The following is a 20,671-nucleotide window of genomic DNA, read 5'->3' as shown; positions in this document are numbered from 1 at the left end:
TTTGGGGTTTGTTTGGGGGCTGGGTGTTTTGGTAGGCTATCAGAAACGGCCTGGTGGGAGTCACATCTTTGTCTTTCCTTGAAATACATCAATGACCACATCCAGGGTAAACACTGGGAAATGCCAGGAGGAATGACAGCAAGCACCCTGAGGTATGTGAATCTGGTGGTGAGAGAACCAGGGCCAAGGCCCGTGTTTGTGTCTGGGCACGTACACAGGACAAAATGATGGCTTTTGGGGGTGTAGAGAGGCTCTCTACCCCCTCTTTGTAGAAGTTTATGACAGCCCTGAGCCAACGCCAGTCGCTGTGGCTTTATGATGCCTGTGCCACAGGAGCTGGAATGCATTCTAAAGAAAAAACACCCCCATGTGACAAGAGCATAAAAGCATCGAGGGCCAAGGAAGGTGTCATTCCCGTACACAGACCTTATGCAAACACAACAGCAGGAGCCTGGGATCTGGGGAAAGCAGAGGCAAAGCCTGCCGTGCTGGAGGATGGGGTTCGGCCCAGGGTCCAGCCTCCTTCCTCGCTTCAGACAGGGACTGTGTTGTCCTTTGCTGGAAGAAAGAGGAAAACGTGTCAGGGAACAAAGAGCCGCCATGAGCAACAGGAGCGAAGGAGGATAAAAAGGGGGGGGGGAGTCTCTTTGCCTGTAAGATGGGGCCGGATGGCACCGGCCAGACACCCAGAATCGCGATGACGTCACTTCGGTGCGGGGGGATGTTCTCTAGCTCGAGTCAAGGCGTGCCGGGCTGCCTTCTGCTGCTCTGCGGGGGCAGCCCGGGCAGGAGCGCCGTGTTTGCCCGAGTGCAGTGACGGCTGAGCGGAGAAGTTCCCCCACGTTAACGTCTCCCTGCCTGGTTTCCATGCAAATTCCATGCTGGATCACAAACCTTCCTCCTGAAAGGGGTAATAGTGAAGTAATCCTGCAGCGTCTCCCAGGTTCTGCACGCAGGCTGCTTTCTAAAATGATGGGGGTGATGTTAACAGAGGTTCCCCCCGGTCCTCGGAGTCCTCCTCCCCTTCCCTGCCCTCCCCTCCGCTTCCCTCGCCTCCCCCAGCCGGGGACCCGCTTCCCTGTACGGTGGCTTCCCGGGGTGCAGCGGCGGGCTGCTTCCCTCGGCCGCAGCCCGGAGCGGGGCCGCGGAGGGGGTCTGGCCCCCCGCCCGGATTGGGCACCGCCGCCGCTCGGACCGGACCGCCCCGCCGCGGGGACGCGCTGCCGGCGGGCGGGGGCGGGACAGGCGCCTGCTTCCCCCATTGGGTGAATTTGGATCCGCAGCGCCATTGGTGGGAGCGAGCGAGGGCGCGCTGCAGCCAATCAGGAAGCAGGTCGGGGAGCACGGGGAAGCTATAAAAGAGGCCGGGCGGGGGGGAGAAGGACGTAGCGACACCGCTTGGCGTCCGCCGGGGCTGCTGCCTGCCGAGGAAGCGTCGGGAGCGATGTCGGGCCGCGGGAAGCAGGGAGGGAAGGCGCGGGCTAAGGCCAAGTCCCGCTCGTCGCGGGCCGGGCTGCAGTTCCCCGTGGGCCGCGTTCACCGCCTGCTGCGCAAGGGCAACTACGCGGAGCGGGTGGGCGCCGGCGCCCCGGTGTACCTGGCGGCCGTGCTGGAGTACCTGACGGCCGAGATCCTGGAGCTGGCGGGCAACGCCGCCCGCGACAACAAGAAGACGCGCATCATCCCCCGCCACCTGCAGCTGGCCATCCGCAACGACGAGGAGCTGAACAAGCTGCTGGGCAAGGTGACGATCGCGCAGGGCGGGGTGCTGCCCAACATCCAGGCCGTGCTGCTGCCCAAGAAGACCGACAGCCACAAAGCCAAGAGCAAGTAAAAAGGCAACCCGAGGGGGGAGCCTGAGCGTTCCCACTTCAAAAGCGACCCAAAGGCTCTTTTTAGAGCCACCCACTCCCTCATAAAAGGAGCTGTAGATCTCGATTAAAAGCAAAAGAAAAACCCCAAACCCTGAGCAACCACTGTTGTCTCTGCTGTTCAGAAAATGAGATGTGTACGTGTTCAGTATGAACCTGGAGGTAATACCATAATATATTTGCTGGCAAAACGCATGTTAAAAATGACCAGGCTTCCTCTGTGTGAAAGGAATCGCTGTGTTTTGGTAGGGGTGAGAATGCCATGAAGGCAACTGCTAAAGAAAGCCCTAGTGGCTTCTCCTGTGTCACCTTAGGTGAAGCTGGGGTAACTCAGTGACATCTTAAACCCCAAATGACCTTGGTCCCCTCTAGACAACCTTTTGGCTGACAGACTTTCCCCCCCTACCTCATAGCAATAGGCATTCAGGCACATCAATTTTATTAAAAGAGCTTTCTCAGGGCTCTGGCCGAGCAGCCGTGGCAGTTTTCTGCCTGGAAGCTGAGCAGGTTTGTGGGTGATTGGTAATGGCGTGCCGGAGGATTGGCAGTTAAAAGGGGGCTGATGCCAGTGTCAATTTTACCCTGTATAGTGCTGAACGTGACAGTAAAGATGTTGAAACTGGTACAGAAAAGTCAGTGTTTGTGGGTCAGGAATCCCCCTTCAGTAGTCACCCCTTTGAGAAGCACCTCTCCTTCAACCCCAGCGTTGTGTGGTGCCCCTGGCAGCGAGAGGTGTGAGAGGCAGCTTCCAGGCCTTCAGCTCCACAAGGGTTTGTAGGCAGCCATGAAAATACCCAGGAATGCTCACCTTGGTTATCTGCACTCTGACACAGACAGTTTTACTCTGCTGAAGTGTGGTCTGAAGTGAAGTGCAGATGAAGACAATGTGGTCCAACTCCCCCCCCCCCCCCCCCCATCTTGCTAGCAGCCAGTCGCTGTAGAGTCACAGGTACCTCAGCTGGCTCTGGTGTCATCTAATATGCCCCCCAAGGCAGGAATCAGTTGCCAGACAGCGGCAGAGTGTAATATTTTCACGAGCTGCTGTGGAAAGGGGTGCCCTGACCAGTAACCCGAGCAAGTGTTACTGTGTAGAGGGACAGGGTATCAGCTGCAGCAGCAGCTCCCTGCGTGAGGATGACTCAGATTTTCACCAATCAAACTGGATCAGAATAAAACCACCACTGAACTATAAAAAGTGATAGGCCACTGATTATATTTATTACCACCACCCCCCCCCCCCCCAAACCCACCCATGCCTGGCCGTGTTAAATTTGTACGCTACCTATTTTATGAAGGAAAGAAGCGTTTCTGTAGCAGAGCACCAGGGAACCGTGCCCAGACCATGCACCCCAGGGCTGTGCAGCACAAGCTGCTCCGCTGTTAAAAAGTCACCCCCTCCTGGGGCACAAACTGCCCTTCACAGGACCTCAGTCCACTACTCACCTCGCTGCACAACGCACTGGTTAAATTTCTTTTTAACTATTTTTCCAAGGGGGAAAGGATTCCGGACAAAGCAGCTAATTTCTAATCCATATTCAGTGCCGAAGATGAGCCTGTGTTACTTCCTCCTCTTGGAACTCGGTTTGCGGGTAAAATACCGCCTCAAACCGCGGGTTTTCGGTTCAGGTTAAGAGAAGACCCTTTAAAGATCACCACTCAGTCGCCGTGGAGGGCCGGCTGCCCACGCCGCGGGTTTTATTTAGCAGGAAAAACAAAAGTTTCTGCCTCCCGAGCTCTGCCCGGGCCCAGGACCCGGTGTTTATCGCCTCTTTTTTAACTCCCCCTCTGCCTCTCGGAAGGGAGGCTTCACCGGGGGCAACGGCAGCCTTCCTTTGCCCCGCCGCCGCCAACCCGGGGGGGTTCGGGGGCGGGAATCCTGTTAAAAACGGGCTTTTTCTCCCCGTAAGAAACACAACCGGAGCGGGGAAGAGAAGAGCCCCGGCTGGCGGGCGGCGGGGCGGGCGCTGCAGCGCACCAATCACCGCGCGGCTCCGCGCTATAAATACGCGGCCGCCGGGATGCTCCGGGCCCAGTGGTTCCCCCGGATCCGTGGACGACGACGGCTGCCGCGATGTCGGAGACCGCGCCTGTTGCCGCTCCCGCCGTCTCTGCTCCCGGGGCGAAAGCCGCCGCGAAAAAGCCGAAGAAAGCGGCGGGGGGAGGGTCTAAAGCCCGTAAGCCGGCGGGTCCCAGCGTCACCGAGCTGATCACCAAGGCCGTGTCCGCCTCCAAGGAGCGCAAGGGGCTTTCCCTCGCCGCGCTCAAGAAGGCGCTGGCCGCCGGCGGCTACGATGTGGAGAAGAACAACAGCCGCATCAAGCTGGGGCTCAAGAGCCTCGTCAGCAAAGGCACCCTGGTGCAGACCAAGGGCACCGGCGCCTCCGGGTCGTTCAAGCTGAACAAGAAGCCCGGTGAGACAAAGGAGAAGGCAACCAAGAAAAAGCCTGCGGCCAAGCCCAAAAAGCCGGCGGCCAAGAAGCCCGCCAGCGCCGCCAAGAAGCCCAAGAAGGCAGCGGCGGTGAAGAAGAGCCCCAAGAAAGCGAAGAAGCCGGCGGCCGCGGCAGCCAAAAAGGCGGCCAAGAGCCCCAAGAAGGCCGCCAAGGCGGGCCGCCCCAAAAAAGCAGCCAAGAGCCCGGCCAAGGCAAAGGCGGTGAAGCCCAAAGCGGCCAAGCCCAAGGCGGCTAAACCCAAGGCAGCCAAGGCGAAGAAGGCGGCGCCAAAAAAGAAGTAAAAGCGGCTGAGAGTCAATTGGCCTGCCCATTTAAATAAACCCAAAGGCTCTTTTAAGAGCCACCCACTCGATCTCAAAAAGAGCTGAAACACCGCGCTGATGGCAGCAGCACAACACAAAGTAAAAGGGTGTGTGTGGGGGGAGACAAGGAGCCGGGGGTAGTAGGGGTTTTGTACTGAAATAAACTCGCAGGTTTCGAGAGCGGGCACAGCCTGCGTGAGGGGACGGGGCTCCCTTAAAGAGAAGGGGTTTCCTCGGGCACCCCTGCGGTACCCGCGGCGCTTGCCCCGCCTCCGTGCCTCCCGCCCCGAACTGCGCGGTGCAGCGGCGGGAGGCCCCGTCCCCGCGATCCCCCCTTCGCTGCGGTGCCCGAGGGAGTTTAAAAGTCCCGCGCTGGGCCGGGATTGGCCCTTTCCGCCCCGCCGGCCCCGCCCCGTGGGGCGGTGACCTCTCCCCCCTCCTCCCCGCGCCTGTTCCCGGTGCCGTCCCACCGGCTCTCGCTCCGTTCCGTACGGCACCGCATGGGCGCGACATCCCCCCCCCCCCTCCACTCCGTCCCCCCGCACCCCCTCCTCACGGGCCGGGGGGAAAAGAGGCATCACGGGCGGGGAAGCTCCGGCTCCGCTCCAGCCCCGCAGGGAAAAGGCTCCCCGGCGGCCGCAGCTTCCCTTCCACACGGGCGCGGGGCACAAGCTGCCGGGTAGCTTGCGCATCGCTCCCGGGGGTCGCCCCGGTCCCCCTCAAACCAACTCCTCCGCAAATCCGGGCATTGGCGTTTTAATCTTGCAAATCCCTTCGTAATGGGAAACGAAAATATAATATAAGCCTAAGCTTTCCCTTACCGCTCACGTAGGGACCTGCTACTTCACCAGAGGGAAGGCCGGGGGGAGTGGGGTGGGAGCGGGCTGGAAGCGGGCTGGAACATGCGTTAATATACATTTTAAAAAGAAACCAACTAATAAATCTGTGATTTTAAAACAAACGCGCCTGGGAGGCTTGCTTCGAAAACTGATTTGATGGAGTTAACTCACTGAAAGAGGCAATTTTTTTTTTTTAAAGTTTTACTTGAAAAGTATTGCACACGAAGCGGGTTTCTAACAGGAGTTTCTGCCGGCCCTAAAAAGGCTCACACTAAGAGGTGAACCACTACCCCCCCTTCCTACCCCCCCAACACCGGCCGCGCTTCCCCGTCCTCAAAGCAGCCGGTTAAGAGCCGCCGCTCCCGAAGCGGCAACCTGCACTCAGTTGGAAGTTTTTTAACGACCACGCGTAACTCTCTGTGCCCGAGTACAGTCTGCCGGAGGGCTTTTACAGTTACAAAATCAAGCAGTTTCAGTTATCCTGGAAGAGGCGGACACCTCTTTTTCCAGTGACATGCAAACAAACGGGCTATTTACGTACCTAACGAGGGAAAAAACCCCGCAAAACTCAGTAATCCAGCCCTTATACTAGAAGAAATTGGTGGCTCTTAAAAGAGCCTTTGGGTTAAAACGAAGGATCCGGGAGGTTTTACTTGGAGCTGGTGTACTTGGTGACAGCCTTGGTGCCCTCCGAGACGGCGTGCTTGGCCAGTTCGCCGGGCAGCAGGAGCCGCACGGCCGTCTGGATCTCCCGGGAGGTGATGGTGGAGCGCTTGTTGTAATGGGCCAGGCGGGAGGCTTCTCCGGCGATGCGCTCGAAGATGTCGTTGACAAAGGAGTTCATGATGCCCATGGCCTTGGAGGAGATGCCGGTGTCGGGGTGGACCTGCTTCAGCACTTTGTAGACGTAGATGGAGTAGCTCTCCTTGCGGCTCTTCTTGCGCTTCTTGTCACCCTTCTTCTGGGTCTTGGTCACCGCCTTCTTGGAGCCCTTCTTGGGCGCGGGGGCAGATTTGGCCGGCTCAGGCATGGCGAAGAGTCCCTGGTCACGCTGCAGCACCAGAGTGCCCGGCAGTGCGATCGCTCCCCTATTTATAGGGGCCTTATGCAAATCTCGGGGCTCAGCGATCAGCGCTTCGATTGGATAACGGGCCCCGTGACGTCTCCTCCCGCCCGGGCGCCTTGGTGGTTGGCCTGTTTTAAAAACCTCGCGCTGCTATTGGCTAAAAGCCCGAATCCTGCCAACCAATCGCGAGGAGCGCTTTCAATCCCGGAGGCCGGGAGCGAAGCTCGGCCCTCGCCCCGGGGCGCACCGCTGGGCAGCTGCCCGCCCGCCCGCTCGCTCGGGCGGGTCTCTCCCTGCACAGCGAAGCCCCCGGCAGGTTCTCCAGGGGAAGGAAGGGAAATAAACACCACCAACCCCAAACCAATCCAAACCAGAAAGCTAAAAATAGAGACAATAGCGAGGTTTTTGCTATTTTAATTGTTTATCCCCCTTCCAGCAGCACCCTGCCTGCAGGCTGCATGTAATGGGCTGTGCGTGTAACAGCCACGGGTGCCACGTAAAAGGGGGGTGGGGGGGAGAAAAATAATGCAATCAGGAAAGATCCAGCGGCTCTGGGACACCAAGCTTGGGATGCTTAAGCTCGCAATTGTTTGAAATTGATTAATCTGGCCCAAGGGCTTTTGTCAGGGCGCCTTTGTCAGGGCTGGGAGGAGAGGTGAGGTGGGAGGCAAGGAGGGGGGGGCTCTGATTCAGCTTGTCCTCGGAGAGAAAGTGGACTGCTTTGGGGATGTAATAGGTATCAGGTGAATGTGCTCAAGTCGAAAGCAAGGTACTGCCAGCAAATAAATGTTAGTTGTGGGTGTGAAGCTGAATTTTGAAATTACCATGAAACAGAAATTCCAGCTCTCCTGTTGTGAAAATAACAATTTTTTAATGGCCTAATGTAAATTCATGGGGCTAAGGGTTCTGATGTGCTTTTGTTTGGGTTTGGTTTTGTTTTTAAACAATCTGATAGAGGAATAGTGTGTGTTAATACAGTATTAGTAATAATATAGCTAATACATAATATAGTTAATAATAAGTAGCAACTATATTGCTAATAAAATTATTAATAATGAATAATAATATCGTTTAGAGAAGGGTAAATCTCTTTTTTCCTTTTTACTAAAGTGCTCTGTGGCCCCGTTATAAATGACAAGCACATATTCATTAATGGTTAAATGAGAGCACTGTGATCCACTTTTAGAGGGATCACATTTGTGGCTGAATGAGGTTTGGATGGCATAACTTGGTAGCACCATCGTCATCCAGTGCTTTAATGATGCTACTTCCTTTTGGAAGCCTTTAGGGCCAGTCAAGGTCAGGAACTTCTTGGTATCAGAGGAGCTGGATTTCTTCTAGAGAAGAAACCTATCTGGCATATGTAAATGTAGATTAAAGTGGGCGAGGCTGCTAAAATCAGAACAAAACAAAGTGCTCAAGGAGATTTCTAAGATAGTTGGAGAGATTCTGGTGGAAAGATCTGTCACATTACCAGGCTGGGTTTGCCTCTGGTTATAGTTTTTTTGGGGGGGGGTTGGTTGTTTTTTTGGTTGTTTGTTTTGTTTTGGGGTGGTTTTTAATCTTTTCACCCTGCAGGGCAGAATTCTGAATGCACAGAGATTCCATCTGACAGCCAGAATCCTGCCTGGAGAGGGGGAATCAGATGAGCCAAGTGTGGGACCTTTCTCCTTCCTGGTAAGCAAGGCTTGCTTGCAAGTGCTTCTGCTGTGCCCAGTACCTTAAACTGGGGAGACAGAAACAGCCACAGCAGCTTCACCTCACCTCAACAGTGCCACAGCTCTGGTTTGATGCACACCTACCCGAGCCCTGCTCTTTCCCATCAAGAACAGGGGTGAAGTGTGTGCTCATCCACCTCCATTTGCTCTGTCTCCCCTAAAGCTGCCTTTAACAGCTCAAACCAGCTTGGAGAGAGAACCTAGTAAGGTGGGAGGGAGCTACACTTGCCTTTTCAAGAGCAGAAAAGCAGTTTGTCTCTTTTTCAGCTGAGCAAGAAGAGAAGCCAGAGTGGCATCATCTCTAAACATTTACCTCCCCACATACACTGCAAATCCAATGGCTTCCTCCTGGCACAGATTTTGCCTGGAGAAGCAGTTGAGGCACCACCTCTGCCTAGTAATGGGAGTTCTCTCAGGACCATCCCTAACAGTCCACAACTCGACATGCTGCCCTGGGATAATCAATGTGGTGTAGGATCTGCAGCTTTGTCTACACAATAACAGACAAGGGCTGTTTTTTCTCTTAAAAAAAACCAAACTCCAAAACACTGCTCCTGAGGCTGTGAAAAGCTAAAATCCAAACTCATTGGCCTTGGTGACTATCGTCAGGTATTCTTTATTGCAGCGCTGGGCAGCACAGGGGGATCTCTCCTCCAAATGTGCGCCCTGAAGGAGTTAGTTGCACAGCGTATTTGCAGGTTATACACACAGATTATTCATGACCTTTTCTGAGGAGAAATGGTTAAGACACTTTACTTTTCAGAGAATTCATCATCACAGGTTTCCACCCTTTCCCTGGGCATGCATGCTACAGTCCTTAGGTGGTCTTCAAGGAGCCTGGTGGTCATTTACTTCATCCACTCATCTTTATCACTGTGTTTCTGCTGTGAACTATAGCCTTTATCTTCCTTCTCTTGTTTACCAGAGCTGCAGGACTGGTTTGGGCCCCCTTGCAGCCTTGAGTTTTCTTGTTCCAGGAGACAGTCCGGCTGGAGAGATTACAACTTGCTGGTACATGTGTTCCACCATACCCTTGCTGCAAAGCACGTTACTGGTATCTCCAAAAGCCTGGACAGTAAGTCTCCATTAGCTTCACTGCTGCATCATATGTTGTCAACACCCACAGAACTCCAGAGAGTAAGTCCCCATTAGATTCAGCCCTCTTTTCGCTCCCAGAGAGGAACTGTAGGGCAACCTCAGCAATGGGATGTCTGTAGATCCAGAAAGCAAAGACAATATAACCAAAACAAACAAAAAAAAAACCCCAGAGATAATTCTGCAACCTCCCCACCCCACTCTCCCCACTCCCCCTGCTGTGATAAGCCTTTCCTTGCTGGAGGAGTTGGTTCAGAGACCGACTAAGACTCAACTTTGGGGTTTTAGGAAGCAGGCATCCTTCATTGCAGCGCTGGATGCGCAGGAGAGAGCTCCAGCCAAACACATACCAGTTGGTAGAAGGGCAGGTATCTTTATACATGTCATGGTTTGTGTATTCATTCAGTCATTTACAGATGCATCAGATTTCTGGAAATGGCCATACATATATGTCATACATATTCCCTAGAACTAATTATAATGTTTGCATCTTCATTACACACAGGCTGTATGTGTCTGCAGGTCTTACCTGAAGGTCTTCGGTGGTCCTTTGGTAGTCCCTAGTGGCTTTTTGACCATGTTCTTACCATGAACTCTGGGTCTTTTCTTCCTTACTTGGTCTTTCAGTAGTTCATCACTTTGCTTGCAGAAGATAAGTTCCTTATCTTGGCTTGGACCAGCCTCCCCTTGGTCTGTCTGCATTCCTCCAGGGTGCGTAATCTCCTTGAATGGATTCTTATCTGAGGCCTTTGCATTTCTCCTCCCTGGCCTGATGATCCTCCTCCTGTTCTTGGTAGCCATACACTGCTCCATTACACAATAGCTCAAGGTCTCTTGGGCCTCCCATCTATTCCTAAAACCCAAAGTTTCACAGTCCCACAGCAAGGGCAAAGCCAGTGCAAGAGCAACAGGCCTTCCATCACCAAGGGCTGAGTGGAATCTGTCAGCCTCAATTCAAGGCATCACTTTAAAGTCTATTGATTACATTTCAACAGCCATAGTTGATCCAGGTCTCGGGTTCAGTTCTCAGCACTAGTAGTAGAAAGACATTCAGGTTGAAGCCTCCACTGCAGAAAGGTGACTGTTGTGAACTAAACTGGTACTGCTCGATTTTAGCCTTACAGCTGATAAATCTGTTAACAAGAAAACCAAAACCCAACACAGACATGAAACCAACAAACAAACAAACAAACAAAAAGAAAAATCAGCAGCCAAGCAGTAACTGAAGAGTGGCCAGCCCAGGCTTACAGTGGTTGTTCCTGCTGCCCCTTCACAGAGTGCTGAAGGCAAAGTAACTAGAGAGAGGAGTAGGGACAGGGTTAGGAGGTGGTCAGGAAGGGAACTTAAGGCTCTGAAAAGAACCAATTGTGAAAACCTTTCCAATGGTGTCAGAAAAGGGGAGCTTATTGCACCGTTTTGACCGTCAGGGTGTGTGGAAAAGGAATTGAGACTTTCATGTTTCCCTGAATGGGTGTCTGCTGCGGGCCTCAGCCACTGAGACTGAAACGTCAACCACAGTTGTGTGACATGCTGCGTGCTGTGTCATCGACGGCTGCAGCTCTTCTCCCTTTGCAAACGGCAGTGCGTTGCTGTCTTCTGAAGACCTGCAACCGCACAGATGGGCCAGCTTTTTTAAAGCAAAGACAGCTGCACTGAAAAAGACAGGAGACTAAAGGAAGCGATAAAGGGGGGAGGAGGAAGTTGCCCTGCATTTTCTGAAATGAATGACCTTTGGAAATCTGAGATTTCTAAAGGTGATTGAAAGGGGACCCCCCCACCCCCTTCTTCCCTGGACTTGGTGTCGCCTCAGTTCCTTACATCTTCTCACTCCCTTCTCTAATGGCAAAATGCAGCTGCTTGACAGGGGTCTTTTCTCCAAAATGTGATTCCCAGAGTCACTGTGACTCTGATGATGGGCTCAGCCTTGAGCTGGCTGGTGGGGCCCCTCTCTGGGGCCTGCAGAGAGCTTCTGGCTGCTTCTTGCAGAAATTGGCCCTGAAGCCCCCACGTCTCCACCAGAAACCAGCCAGGCAAAGCTGCGACACCTCCCTGAGGGCAGACACAGGCTGCAGCGCGTAAACCCGCTGTATTTTCTGTTCAAAATGTAAAACTACGGGGGATGGGGGCAAAATAAACACACCCCCCGTCCCCGGATTCTCCCCATCTCGGCCCTTTGCTGGGCAGATGCAAAATGGCGGCAGCACCGCGCGGGCGGGAAGCGGCACCCCCGGGTCCCCCCCCCCGCCCCGCAGGAGCCTTTGGCTGCAGCCCCGCGGGACCCGCCCGCCCCACCGGCGCCGAGCGGCGGGAAGGAGCGCGGATCCCTCTCCGGGCAGCCGACACCGCGCCGCCCAGGCCAGGCCAGGCCAGGCCAGGCCAGGCCGAGCCGGCGGCCGGGCCCGCTGACTCCCGCGGCCCCTCACACGCCACGCGGGACCCGGCAGAGGCGGCGCCGCCGCGAGCGGCTCCGCCCGGGCGGCGGAGAGGACAAAGCGCGGGAGAAGAGCCCGCCCCCGGCCCGCGCCGCCGCCGCAGTCCTCAAACAGGTCGGACCGCCCGCAATATAGAGCGCGGGCGGCGGCAGGCGGCGGCACACAGCGCTGGGTGCGGAGAGAGGCGATCATGTCTGGCAGAGGCAAGGGCGGGAAGGGGCTCGGCAAGGGCGGCGCCAAGCGCCACCGTAAGGTGCTGCGCGACAACATCCAGGGCATCACCAAGCCGGCCATCCGCCGCCTGGCTCGGCGCGGCGGCGTGAAGCGCATCTCGGGGCTCATCTACGAGGAGACTCGCGGCGTGCTGAAGGTCTTCCTGGAGAACGTGATCCGCGACGCCGTCACCTACACCGAGCACGCCAAGAGGAAGACGGTCACGGCCATGGACGTGGTCTACGCCCTCAAGCGCCAGGGACGCACCCTCTACGGCTTCGGCGGCTGAGTTCGCTCCCCGATCTATAGACCAAGCAACGCTTTCAGAACAACACAAAGGCTCTTTTCAGAGCCACCCACGTTGTCAAAGAAAAGAGCTTGAGTCGCTTCTGCCGACTTCCTGCTAAATTATTATTATCGCTGCTAGAGGTGGGGGCATAGGGGGATGGGGGAAGATGTGGGCGGGGGGGTCGTATTGCGCTTCACCTGCCCACGGTCGCCGGTCCTTCTCTGAGCCTCCCTGTCTCGAGCAGTGGGGCGGGAAGTTTTGGGCAGCCAAGCAGCCCCCGGGGCGTTAAAACACCGCCAGGAATACGGGATTCGAGGGGAGCGCTTGGCTCGCGGGGCTCATGGCGCTGACCAACGGCCCCTTGGAGCGTCCGTCTCCCGAGCCCGGCTCACCCCGCCACCGAGCCGCGCCCCGCTCCCTCTCCTGCCGCCACTCGCTTGTCAACGGGAGCGAGCAGCAGGCGGCAGAGTAGCGGGTCTGCCGCGGAACAAGCGCTGGGGACAGCGGGGAGCGGCTCCCCCGCCACCGGCCCGGTCTCGACAGAGACTAAGGAACGCTTTCAGAACAACACAAAGGCTCTTTTAGCGCCGCTCACGCTGTCACAGAATGGAACTTCAGACGCTGCTGCCGGCGTCTCGCCGAATTATTGTCCCCACTAGACAGTGGGGTGAGGGGGACGGTGTTAAGCGCTTTCCTTGCCGCCGCCCGTAGTCCCCGGCACGGTCCCCCGTCCTCCCGCCGGTCTCCTGGCCCTTCCACCGGCCCCGAGCAGAGGAGCGGCCAGTTTGGGGCAAGACGAGGAGGGGGCGAGCCCCCCGATAAACACCGGCGGGAATCACCGAGGGGAGCGCGCGGCTCATCGGGCTGACGGAAGCGCCTTGGGACGTGCGGCTTCCGCCACCCCCCCAGCCCACGATCCCCCTCCCGCCGCCGCCGCTCCGGCTCCTCTCGGCGCTTCCCAACGGGAGCGAGCGGCGGGCGGCACCGCAGCAGCGGCCGGGGAACGAGCGGGCGCTGCGGGGAGCGGAGCGGAGCGGCTCCCCCGCCGCCGGCCCGGCCGGCGCCTGACACGGCGGCGCTTCCCTCCGCGCCGCGCGGGAGGGCGGCAGCGCGCGGGAAGCCGTATGGGGGAGGGGCGGCGGCAGAGCCTGCAGCGGCCGCAGCGCCCCGCGGGGGAAAAGGGGGGAGACGGGTTAGTGACCCTGCGCCCGCCCTCGCCACACCTCTTCTTCTCCGGGCGCCGCTTTCGGCGGGAACGGCCCAACCGCCCGCGCAGCTTTTCGCGGGAACGGAGGCGGAAGACGACAGAGCTCCCCGATCACCCGTGGCACCTTTCCCCACCGCCCCGCCCTCACCCACACCCCAACCCACCCCCCACTATTGCAGCAGCAGCGATCCAGCTCTCCCGGTGGCCACGTGGTGGCTCTTAAAAGAGCCTTTGGGTCGGGCAGGGGGGCGGCACGGCGGCCTCAGGCGCGCTCGCCGCGGATGCGGCGGGCCAGCTGGATGTCCTTGGGCATGATGGTGACGCGCTTGGCGTGGATGGCGCACAGGTTCGTGTCCTCGAACAGCCCCACCAGGTAGGCCTCGCTCGCCTCCTGCAGCGCCATCACGGCCGAGCTCTGGAAGCGCAGGTCCGTCTTGAAGTCCTGCGCGATCTCCCGCACCAGCCGCTGGAAGGGCAGCTTGCGGATCAGCAGCTCCGTCGACTTCTGGTAGCGCCGGATCTCGCGCAGCGCCACCGTGCCGGGCCGGTACCGGTGCGGCTTCTTCACGCCGCCCGTGGCCGGCGCGCTCTTGCGGGCCGCCTTGGTGGCCAGCTGCTTGCGGGGCGCCTTCCCGCCCGTCGACTTACGCGCCGTCTGCTTCGTACGCGCCATACCGACTACCTACCCCCTGTATTCAGGCAAGCGGCGGACAGCGCCTGCGAATCGTACTTATAGCGAGCGAGGCCCCACCCCGCGCCGCTGATTGGTGGAAAAATCTGAGCATTTCATTGGGTGAAGGACGATCCGCGCGAGCACGGCGGCAGCCGGAGGTGCCCCGAGCTCACCCCGCCGCGGGCTGCAGCCCGCCCCGCTTTCCTTCTTTATCCTGGGTGGTGGTGGTGCTGGCTGGGAATCCCGGGGGGCTTCTAACGTTCCGTCTCTCAAGTATTTATTGGGACTCTTAACGGTCTATTTCTCAAACACTGACCTCTCCCCTTGTCTTCTTTTCCTGAGTTGCCTGAGACACCGAATCGCGCCTCCTGTGCGCGCGGTTCGGTGACGTGTAGGACCCGCCGCTAATTAAAGCACGCTCCGCTGCCAGCATTGGCTTTACATTGAAAATAAACGGCTCGGCCCCTCCAGATACACCTCCCAAGCAATGTATAAGGAGAAAAAAATATAAGTTGCCCGATTTCTACACGTTTGGGTTTTATTAAACAAGCAGGGAAAAAATGCATCCGTTCAACGCACAGGACGGGCTTTGTAACCCGCCTTCGTGAGCAGGCTGCTTTCGCGGGTTGCACGAGAGGAATTAACTGGATGAAGGGCGCGGTTAATAGCGCAGGGTCGTTGTAGAGAACAAAAAGCGGTTTCCTCGCAAACAGAAGGCGCAAAGGTCAACCCCGCGGTGACAGGCGCGGGGGGCACAGCTCAGCACTGAGGGGTTAACGCGGGGTTTTTGAATCGGCCCAATGACAGCGTCCCTTCCCACCGGCCAATCAACACGCAGAGCGTGGATATAAAATTGAGTCTGAGCGGGCGGCTGCTGACAGTCTTTTCTGTGATCCCGATACACTTCTGTGTAGTGTAGTCGGTATGGCGCGTACGAAGCAGACGGCGCGTAAGTCGACGGGTGGGAAGGCGCCCCGCAAGCAGCTGGCCACCAAGGCGGCCCGCAAGAGCGCGCCGGCCACGGGCGGCGTGAAGAAGCCGCACCGGTACCGGCCCGGCACGGTGGCGCTGCGCGAGATCCGGCGCTACCAGAAGTCGACGGAGCTGCTGATCCGCAAGCTGCCCTTCCAGCGGCTGGTGCGGGAGATCGCGCAGGACTTCAAGACGGACCTGCGCTTCCAGAGCTCGGCCGTGATGGCGCTGCAGGAGGCGAGCGAGGCCTACCTGGTGGGGCTGTTCGAGGACACGAACCTGTGCGCCATCCACGCCAAGCGCGTCACCATCATGCCCAAGGACATCCAGCTGGCCCGCCGCATCCGCGGCGAGCGCGCCTGAGGCCGCCGTGCCGCCCCCCTGCCCGACCCAAAGGCTCTTTTAAGAGCCACCACGTGGCCACCGGGAGAGCTGGATCGCTGCTGCTGCAATAGTGGGGGGTGGGTTGGGGTGTGGGTGAGGGCGGGGCGGTGGGGAAAGGTGCCACGGGTGATCGGGGAGCTCTGTCGTCTTCCGCCTCCGTTCCCGCGAAAAGCTGCGCGGGCGGTTGGGCCGTTCCCGCCGAAAGCGGCGCCCGGAGAAGAAGAGGTGTGGCGAGGGCGGGCGCAGGGTCACTAACCCGTCCCCACCCCCCCCTTTTCCCCCGCGGGGCGCTGCGGCCGCTGCAGGCTCTGCCGCCGCCCCTCCCCCATACGGCTTCCCGCGCCCTGCCGCCCTCCCGCGCGGCGCGGAGGGGAGCGCCGCCGTGTGACGCGCTGGCCGGGCCGGCGGTGGGGGAGCCGCTCCGCTCCCCGCAGCGCCCGCTCGTTCCCCGGCCGCTGCTGCGGTGCCGCCCGCCGCTCGCTCCCGTTGGGAAGCGCCGAGAGGAGCAAGAGCGGCGGCGGCGGGAGAGGGATCGTGGGCTGGGGGGGTGGCGGAAGCCGGGCGCACCAAGGCGCTTCCGTCAGCCCGATGAGCCCCGCGAGCCGCGCGCTCCCCTCGGTGATTCCCGCCGGGATTTAACGGGGGAATCGCCCCCTCCTCGTCTTGCCCCAAACTTGCCGCTCCGCTGCTCGGGGCCGGTGGAAGGGCCAGGAGACTGGCGGGAGGAACGGGATCCGTGCCGGGGACTACGGGCGGCGGCAAGGAAAGCGCTGAACACCGTCCCCCTCACCCCACTGTCTAGTGGGGACAATAATTCGGCGAGACGCCGGCAGCAGCGTCTGAAGTTCCGTTCTGTGACAGCGTGAGCGGCGCTAAAAGAGCCTTTGTGTTGTTCTAAAAGCGTTCCTTAGTCTCTATCCAGACCGGGCCGGTGGCGGGGGAGCCGCTCTGCTCTCTCCAGCGCTTGTTCCGCGGCAGCCCCGCTGCTCTGCCGCCTGCTGCTCGCTCCCGTTGAGAAGCGAGTGACGGCGGGAGAGGGAGCGGGGCGCGGCGCGGTGGGGGGTGAGCTGAGTTGGGAAGACGGATGCTCCAAGGGGCCGTTGGTCAGCGCCATAAGCCCCGCGAGCCAAGCGCTCCCCTCGAATCCCGTATTCCTGGCGGTGTTTCACGGCCCGGGGGCTGCTTGGCTGCCCCAACTTCCCGCCTCGCTGATCCCAGAGAGGGAGGCTCGGGGAAGGGCCGGGGACCATGGGCAGGTAAAGCGCAACACCACCCCACCCCCCCCCGCCCACATCTCCCTACTCCCCCCGCCCCCACATCTAGCACTAAGGATAGTAATTCAGCAGGAAGTCGGCAGAAGCGACTCAAGCTCTTTTCTTTGACAACGTGGGTGGCTCTTAAAAGAGCCTTTGTGTTGTTCTGAAAGCGTTGCTTGGTCTATGTATCGGGGAGCGAGCTCAGCCGCCGAAGCCGTAGAGGGTGCGTCCCTGGCGCTTGAGGGCGTAGACCACGTCCATGGCCGTGACCGTCTTCCTCTTGGCGTGCTCGGTGTAGGTGACGGCGTCGCGGATCACGTTCTCCAGGAAGACCTTCAGCACGCCGCGAGTCTCCTCGTAGATGAGCCCCGAGATGCGCTTCACGCCGCCGCGCCGAGCCAGGCGGCGGATGGCCGGCTTGGTGATGCCCTGGATGTTGTCGCGCAGCACCTTACGGTGGCGCTTGGCGCCGCCCTTGCCGAGCCCCTTCCCGCCCTTGCCTCTGCCAGACATGATCGCCTCTCTCCGCACCCAGCGCTGTGTGCCGCCGTCCGCAGCCGCCCGCGCTCTATATTGCGGGCGGTCCGACCTGTTTGAGGACTGCGGCGGCGCGGGCCGGGGGCGGGCTCTTCTCCCGCGCTTTGTCCTCTGCGCCGCCCGGGCGGGGCCGCTCGCGGCGGCGGCGCCGCCTCTGCCGGGTCCCGAGTGGCGTGTGAGGGGCCGCGGGAGTCAGCGGGCCCGGCCGCCGGCTCGGCCTGGGCTGGGCGGCGCGGTGTCGGCTGCCCGGAGAGGGATCCGCGCTCCTTCCCGCCGCTCGGCGCCGGTGGGGCGGGCGGGTCCCGCGGGGCTGCAGCCAAAGGCTCCTGCGGGGCGGGGGGGGGGACCCGGGGGTGCCGCTTCCCGCCCGCGCGGTGCTGCCGCCATTTTGCATCTGCCCAGCAAAGGGCCGAGATGGGGAGAATCCGGGGACGGGGGGTGTGTTTATTTTGCCCCCATCCCCCGTAGTTTTACATTTTGAACATAAAATACAGCGGGTTTACGCGCTGCAGCCTGTGTCTGCCCTCAGGGAGGTGTCGCAGCTTTGCCTGGCTGTTTTCTGGTGGAGAAGGGGGGGCTTGAGGGCCGATTTCTGCAAGAAGCAGCCAGAAGCTCTCTGCAGGCCCCAGCGAGGGGCCCCAGCAGCCAGCTCAAGGCCAGAGTCGTTGCTGACCAAGGCTGAGCCCGTTAGCGACGGGCACAGTGACTCTGGGAATCACATTTGGGAGAAAATAAACCTTGCCAACACCAGAGAAGGGAGTGAGAAGATGTGAGGAACTCGGGGGACAGCCAGTGGGGCAGGCGAGTCCCGCTGGGCTGCAGCAAAATGCTGTTTGGGGGCCTGGAAGTGCCGGTTCCTGCCTGCACGGTGCTGCCGCCGTTTCGCTGTGCCCCAGCAAAGGGCCGTGATGGGACTGGGGGGGTGGAGGGGTGCCCTTGTTGCTGCTTTTGGGGGGATTGTTTTCTCCTCTCTCTGTAGCCTTCCGGTAGGTGTGGAATCCAGTTCACACCAGTTCAGCTTGTGTGTGATCACCATTGCGCTGAGCCTGCCGGGTGTAGGCAGCCAGCTTTGTGGCCTTTCATGGCCCTGATGCTGTTCTACTGAAGCAGCAAAGAAGTGTTGAGCTTTGCATATGAAATCACGGGTTGTTTTGGGCTGCAAGGGACTTCAAAGCCCTTCTAAAGTCCCCTCAAAGCAGGGACACCCTCCACTAGCCCCAGCTGCACAAAGCCCCATCCAACCTGGCCTTGAACACTGCCAGGGCAGGGCGCAGCCACGCCAACCTCATCGGTTATCTTGGCAGAGCAGCAACTCAGTTTCCATTAGTATCTCTGTGTCTTTGTTCTCTCAGTTCATGTTTTGGGGGAAAAATAATCTTAAATGATATGCAGCAGCGTTTTCTCTCCCGCTTACGGGCTGCATGCTGCCCAGTTGAGAGCTCAGTACAGCTTCTGCATAACTGCAGAGTTTACTCTGCCCTGCACGTCCCTTCTCTCAGTGTTTAACATGGTACCCATTTGCCCAAGCAGTGATTGGAGTCGTTTTCCCCTCTCTGTCTAGATTCAAATGACCTCCTTTGCTCTCGTGCATTAGGACTGCCAAAGGAATTACTCTTTCCCTTCTCATCTGGCACATTTGCTTAATCAAGCAAATTTTTTTCATGTATTTTCTTTGCCTTCATTTCACTTAATGACTTCAAATGGTCTGTTTTTATTCTTGTAGATTAGCCACTTAATTCTCTTCACGTGGTTTAGTGTGAATAACTACCCTGCCTTGCAAGCTGCCCCATTCACCTGTGAGTCTGGAGTTGATTGGCACTTTGTCAAAAAAATTGTGGTCCCTTTTAGCATCCTTTTCTTGCTTCTTTTTAGTTTACTACATCTCTTTTTGTGGCCTTTATTGTGCACTTAAGATTTCCCCATGAAACTCACCCTTTGCCTGTTTTTCCATCATACTTTCCCGATCCTCTCTGTATTAGACTTCCTTAAATAATAAACTTTTCATCCTTATCCAGGGTCCATTTACTTCTTAAGAGTAACTCAACCCAGCTCAAGAACAGGGACATCTAGCTATGCCATTTGTTCCTGATCTAAGCCATAGCTTAGCTTCAAAAGGGATAAAAAACAGGGATGGACTGAAGCATGGATTTTTATTGTGACCATTTTTACACAGAATCTTTGTAGCTCTGATGGCAAGGCAGAACAGGTTGCTGTGTTACAAGGTGCTTGGGTTATTTCAGGAAATATTCTAGATTTCACAACTTTTAAAGTCAAGTTACACTTATCCAATGTTTATCTTTTCCAGACCAAGCAGCAGTTTAATTTCCTTGTTTTCATTTTAGCCTAATACACGTGTGTTGTGTCTTTCTAAACCTTTCTCTGGCAGCTCTAGGTATAAAACAAGCACGTATATATTATTGAAGTGTAGGGGCACTCCTGAAAAGGCACAAAATGAAAGCAGGAGGGTTAGGAGCCAGAGAAGGGTTAATAGCAAAGTCTCAAGTTCTGCATGGTGTGGAGCTGCCATGGGAATTGTTGGTCTGCCAGAAGATCTCTCCCAGAGGACAGTTTGTAGGCTGTTGCTGGGATTCTTGGCTTGATGGTCTGGCTTTGCATGTCCTCAGGCTGAGAGGCAGATCCTGGAGTTTCTGTGGGAATAGGGTTGCAACAGGGACTCCAAAGGAAGGGGCAAACAGCTAGATGACACACCAGCTGCCTCCCCAAGAACTTGTTTGTTTGGCTTAGGGCTGGGGTCTGGATTTGAGGTTCATCCCATTCCTAGGATTAGGTTTAGAAGTGAAATCCAGTTTGGAAATCCAGGTGGGTTTGGCTTGTAAAGGAGACACTTTTGCCTTCTGGTCTCAGTCATCTCTGAAGTTTCTTCTGAGAGTCATTCTGCTGTCTTGGACCCTTTTTCCCCTCTTGTCTACATGCATGAGTCTGTGATTATCAAATTTGGAATAAATATCCCCATTTCCTGTTTGAATTCAGTCTGTCTTTGATACGAGCCATCTCTGTTGGCTGTGTTCTAGTTCCCTCGTTTCAGGCTTCCCAGCTTTAGTCATGACAAGGGTTTGGGTGTTCTGTGATGCTTATAGGGTGAGTGTCATGGTTTAACCTAGCCCAAAGCTAAAACAGCCACACAGCTGTTTGCTCCCTGCCATGGGAGGGGGGAGGTAATTGAAAAGAAAATGGTGAGACTTGTGGGTTGAGATACAGACAATTTAATAGGACAGAAAAGGAATCACAGTATCACAGGATGTTACAGGTTGGAAGGGACCACAAAAGATCACCTAATCTAATCCCCCTGCCAGAGCAGGATCACCTAGATTAGGTCACACAGGCATGTGTCCAGGTGGGTTTTGAA

The 20,671-nt window shown here is 57.4% G+C and overlaps 7 protein-coding genes across 7 annotated transcripts; 4 read left to right on the top strand and 3 right to left on the bottom strand.

Annotated features, from left to right (window-relative positions):
* Positions 1-1,412: 1,412 nt before the first annotated feature.
* LOC311197966 (histone H2A) lies at positions 1,413-1,984 on the top strand. Its single transcript, XM_084271820.1, has one exon. The coding sequence runs from the start codon at positions 1,445-1,447 to the stop codon at positions 1,832-1,834; it is 390 nt and encodes a 129-aa protein (XP_084127946.1). The 5' UTR covers positions 1,413-1,444; the 3' UTR covers positions 1,835-1,984.
* Positions 1,985-3,917: 1,933 nt separating this feature from the next.
* Positions 3,918-4,660, top strand: LOC311192229 (histone H1-like). The gene has a single exon (XM_084264653.1). The coding sequence runs from the start codon at positions 3,943-3,945 to the stop codon at positions 4,600-4,602; it is 660 nt and encodes a 219-aa protein (XP_084120779.1). The 5' UTR covers positions 3,918-3,942; the 3' UTR covers positions 4,603-4,660.
* Positions 4,661-5,660: 1,000 nt separating this feature from the next.
* LOC311203212 (histone H2B 1/2/3/4/6) lies at positions 5,661-6,511 on the bottom strand. The gene has a single exon (XM_084277863.1). The coding sequence runs from the start codon at positions 6,490-6,492 to the stop codon at positions 6,112-6,114; it is 381 nt and encodes a 126-aa protein (XP_084133989.1). The 5' UTR covers positions 6,493-6,511; the 3' UTR covers positions 5,661-6,111.
* A 5,438-nt stretch (positions 6,512-11,949) lies between these two features.
* On the top strand, positions 11,950-12,385 carry LOC311197606 (histone H4). The gene has a single exon (XM_084271385.1). It carries the CDS (start codon positions 11,964-11,966, stop codon positions 12,273-12,275), a length of 312 nt encoding a protein of 103 aa, XP_084127511.1. The 5' UTR covers positions 11,950-11,963; the 3' UTR covers positions 12,276-12,385.
* A 1,359-nt stretch (positions 12,386-13,744) lies between these two features.
* LOC311189050 (histone H3.2) lies at positions 13,745-14,155 on the bottom strand (the record flags this gene model as incomplete). Its single annotated transcript, XM_084260633.1, has 1 exon — positions 13,745-14,155. One exon carries the CDS (start codon positions 14,153-14,155, stop codon positions 13,745-13,747), a length of 411 nt encoding a protein of 136 aa, XP_084116759.1.
* A 924-nt stretch (positions 14,156-15,079) lies between these two features.
* LOC311201507 (histone H3.2) lies at positions 15,080-15,490 on the top strand (the record flags this gene model as incomplete). Its single annotated transcript, XM_084275898.1, has 1 exon — positions 15,080-15,490. One exon carries the CDS (start codon positions 15,080-15,082, stop codon positions 15,488-15,490), a length of 411 nt encoding a protein of 136 aa, XP_084132024.1.
* Positions 15,491-16,928: 1,438 nt separating this feature from the next.
* On the bottom strand, positions 16,929-17,294 carry LOC311200182 (histone H4). Its single transcript, XM_084274368.1, has one exon. The coding sequence runs from the start codon at positions 17,278-17,280 to the stop codon at positions 16,969-16,971; it is 312 nt and encodes a 103-aa protein (XP_084130494.1). The 5' UTR covers positions 17,281-17,294; the 3' UTR covers positions 16,929-16,968.
* Positions 17,295-20,671: the final 3,377 nt, after the last annotated feature.

This window comes from Gallinula chloropus (genome assembly GCF_964237585.1).
Source record: "Gallinula chloropus genome assembly, chromosome: 1".
NCBI lineage: Eukaryota > Metazoa > Chordata > Aves > Gruiformes > Rallidae > Gallinula > Gallinula chloropus.
This window is presented reverse-complemented; position numbering and strand designations above follow the sequence as displayed.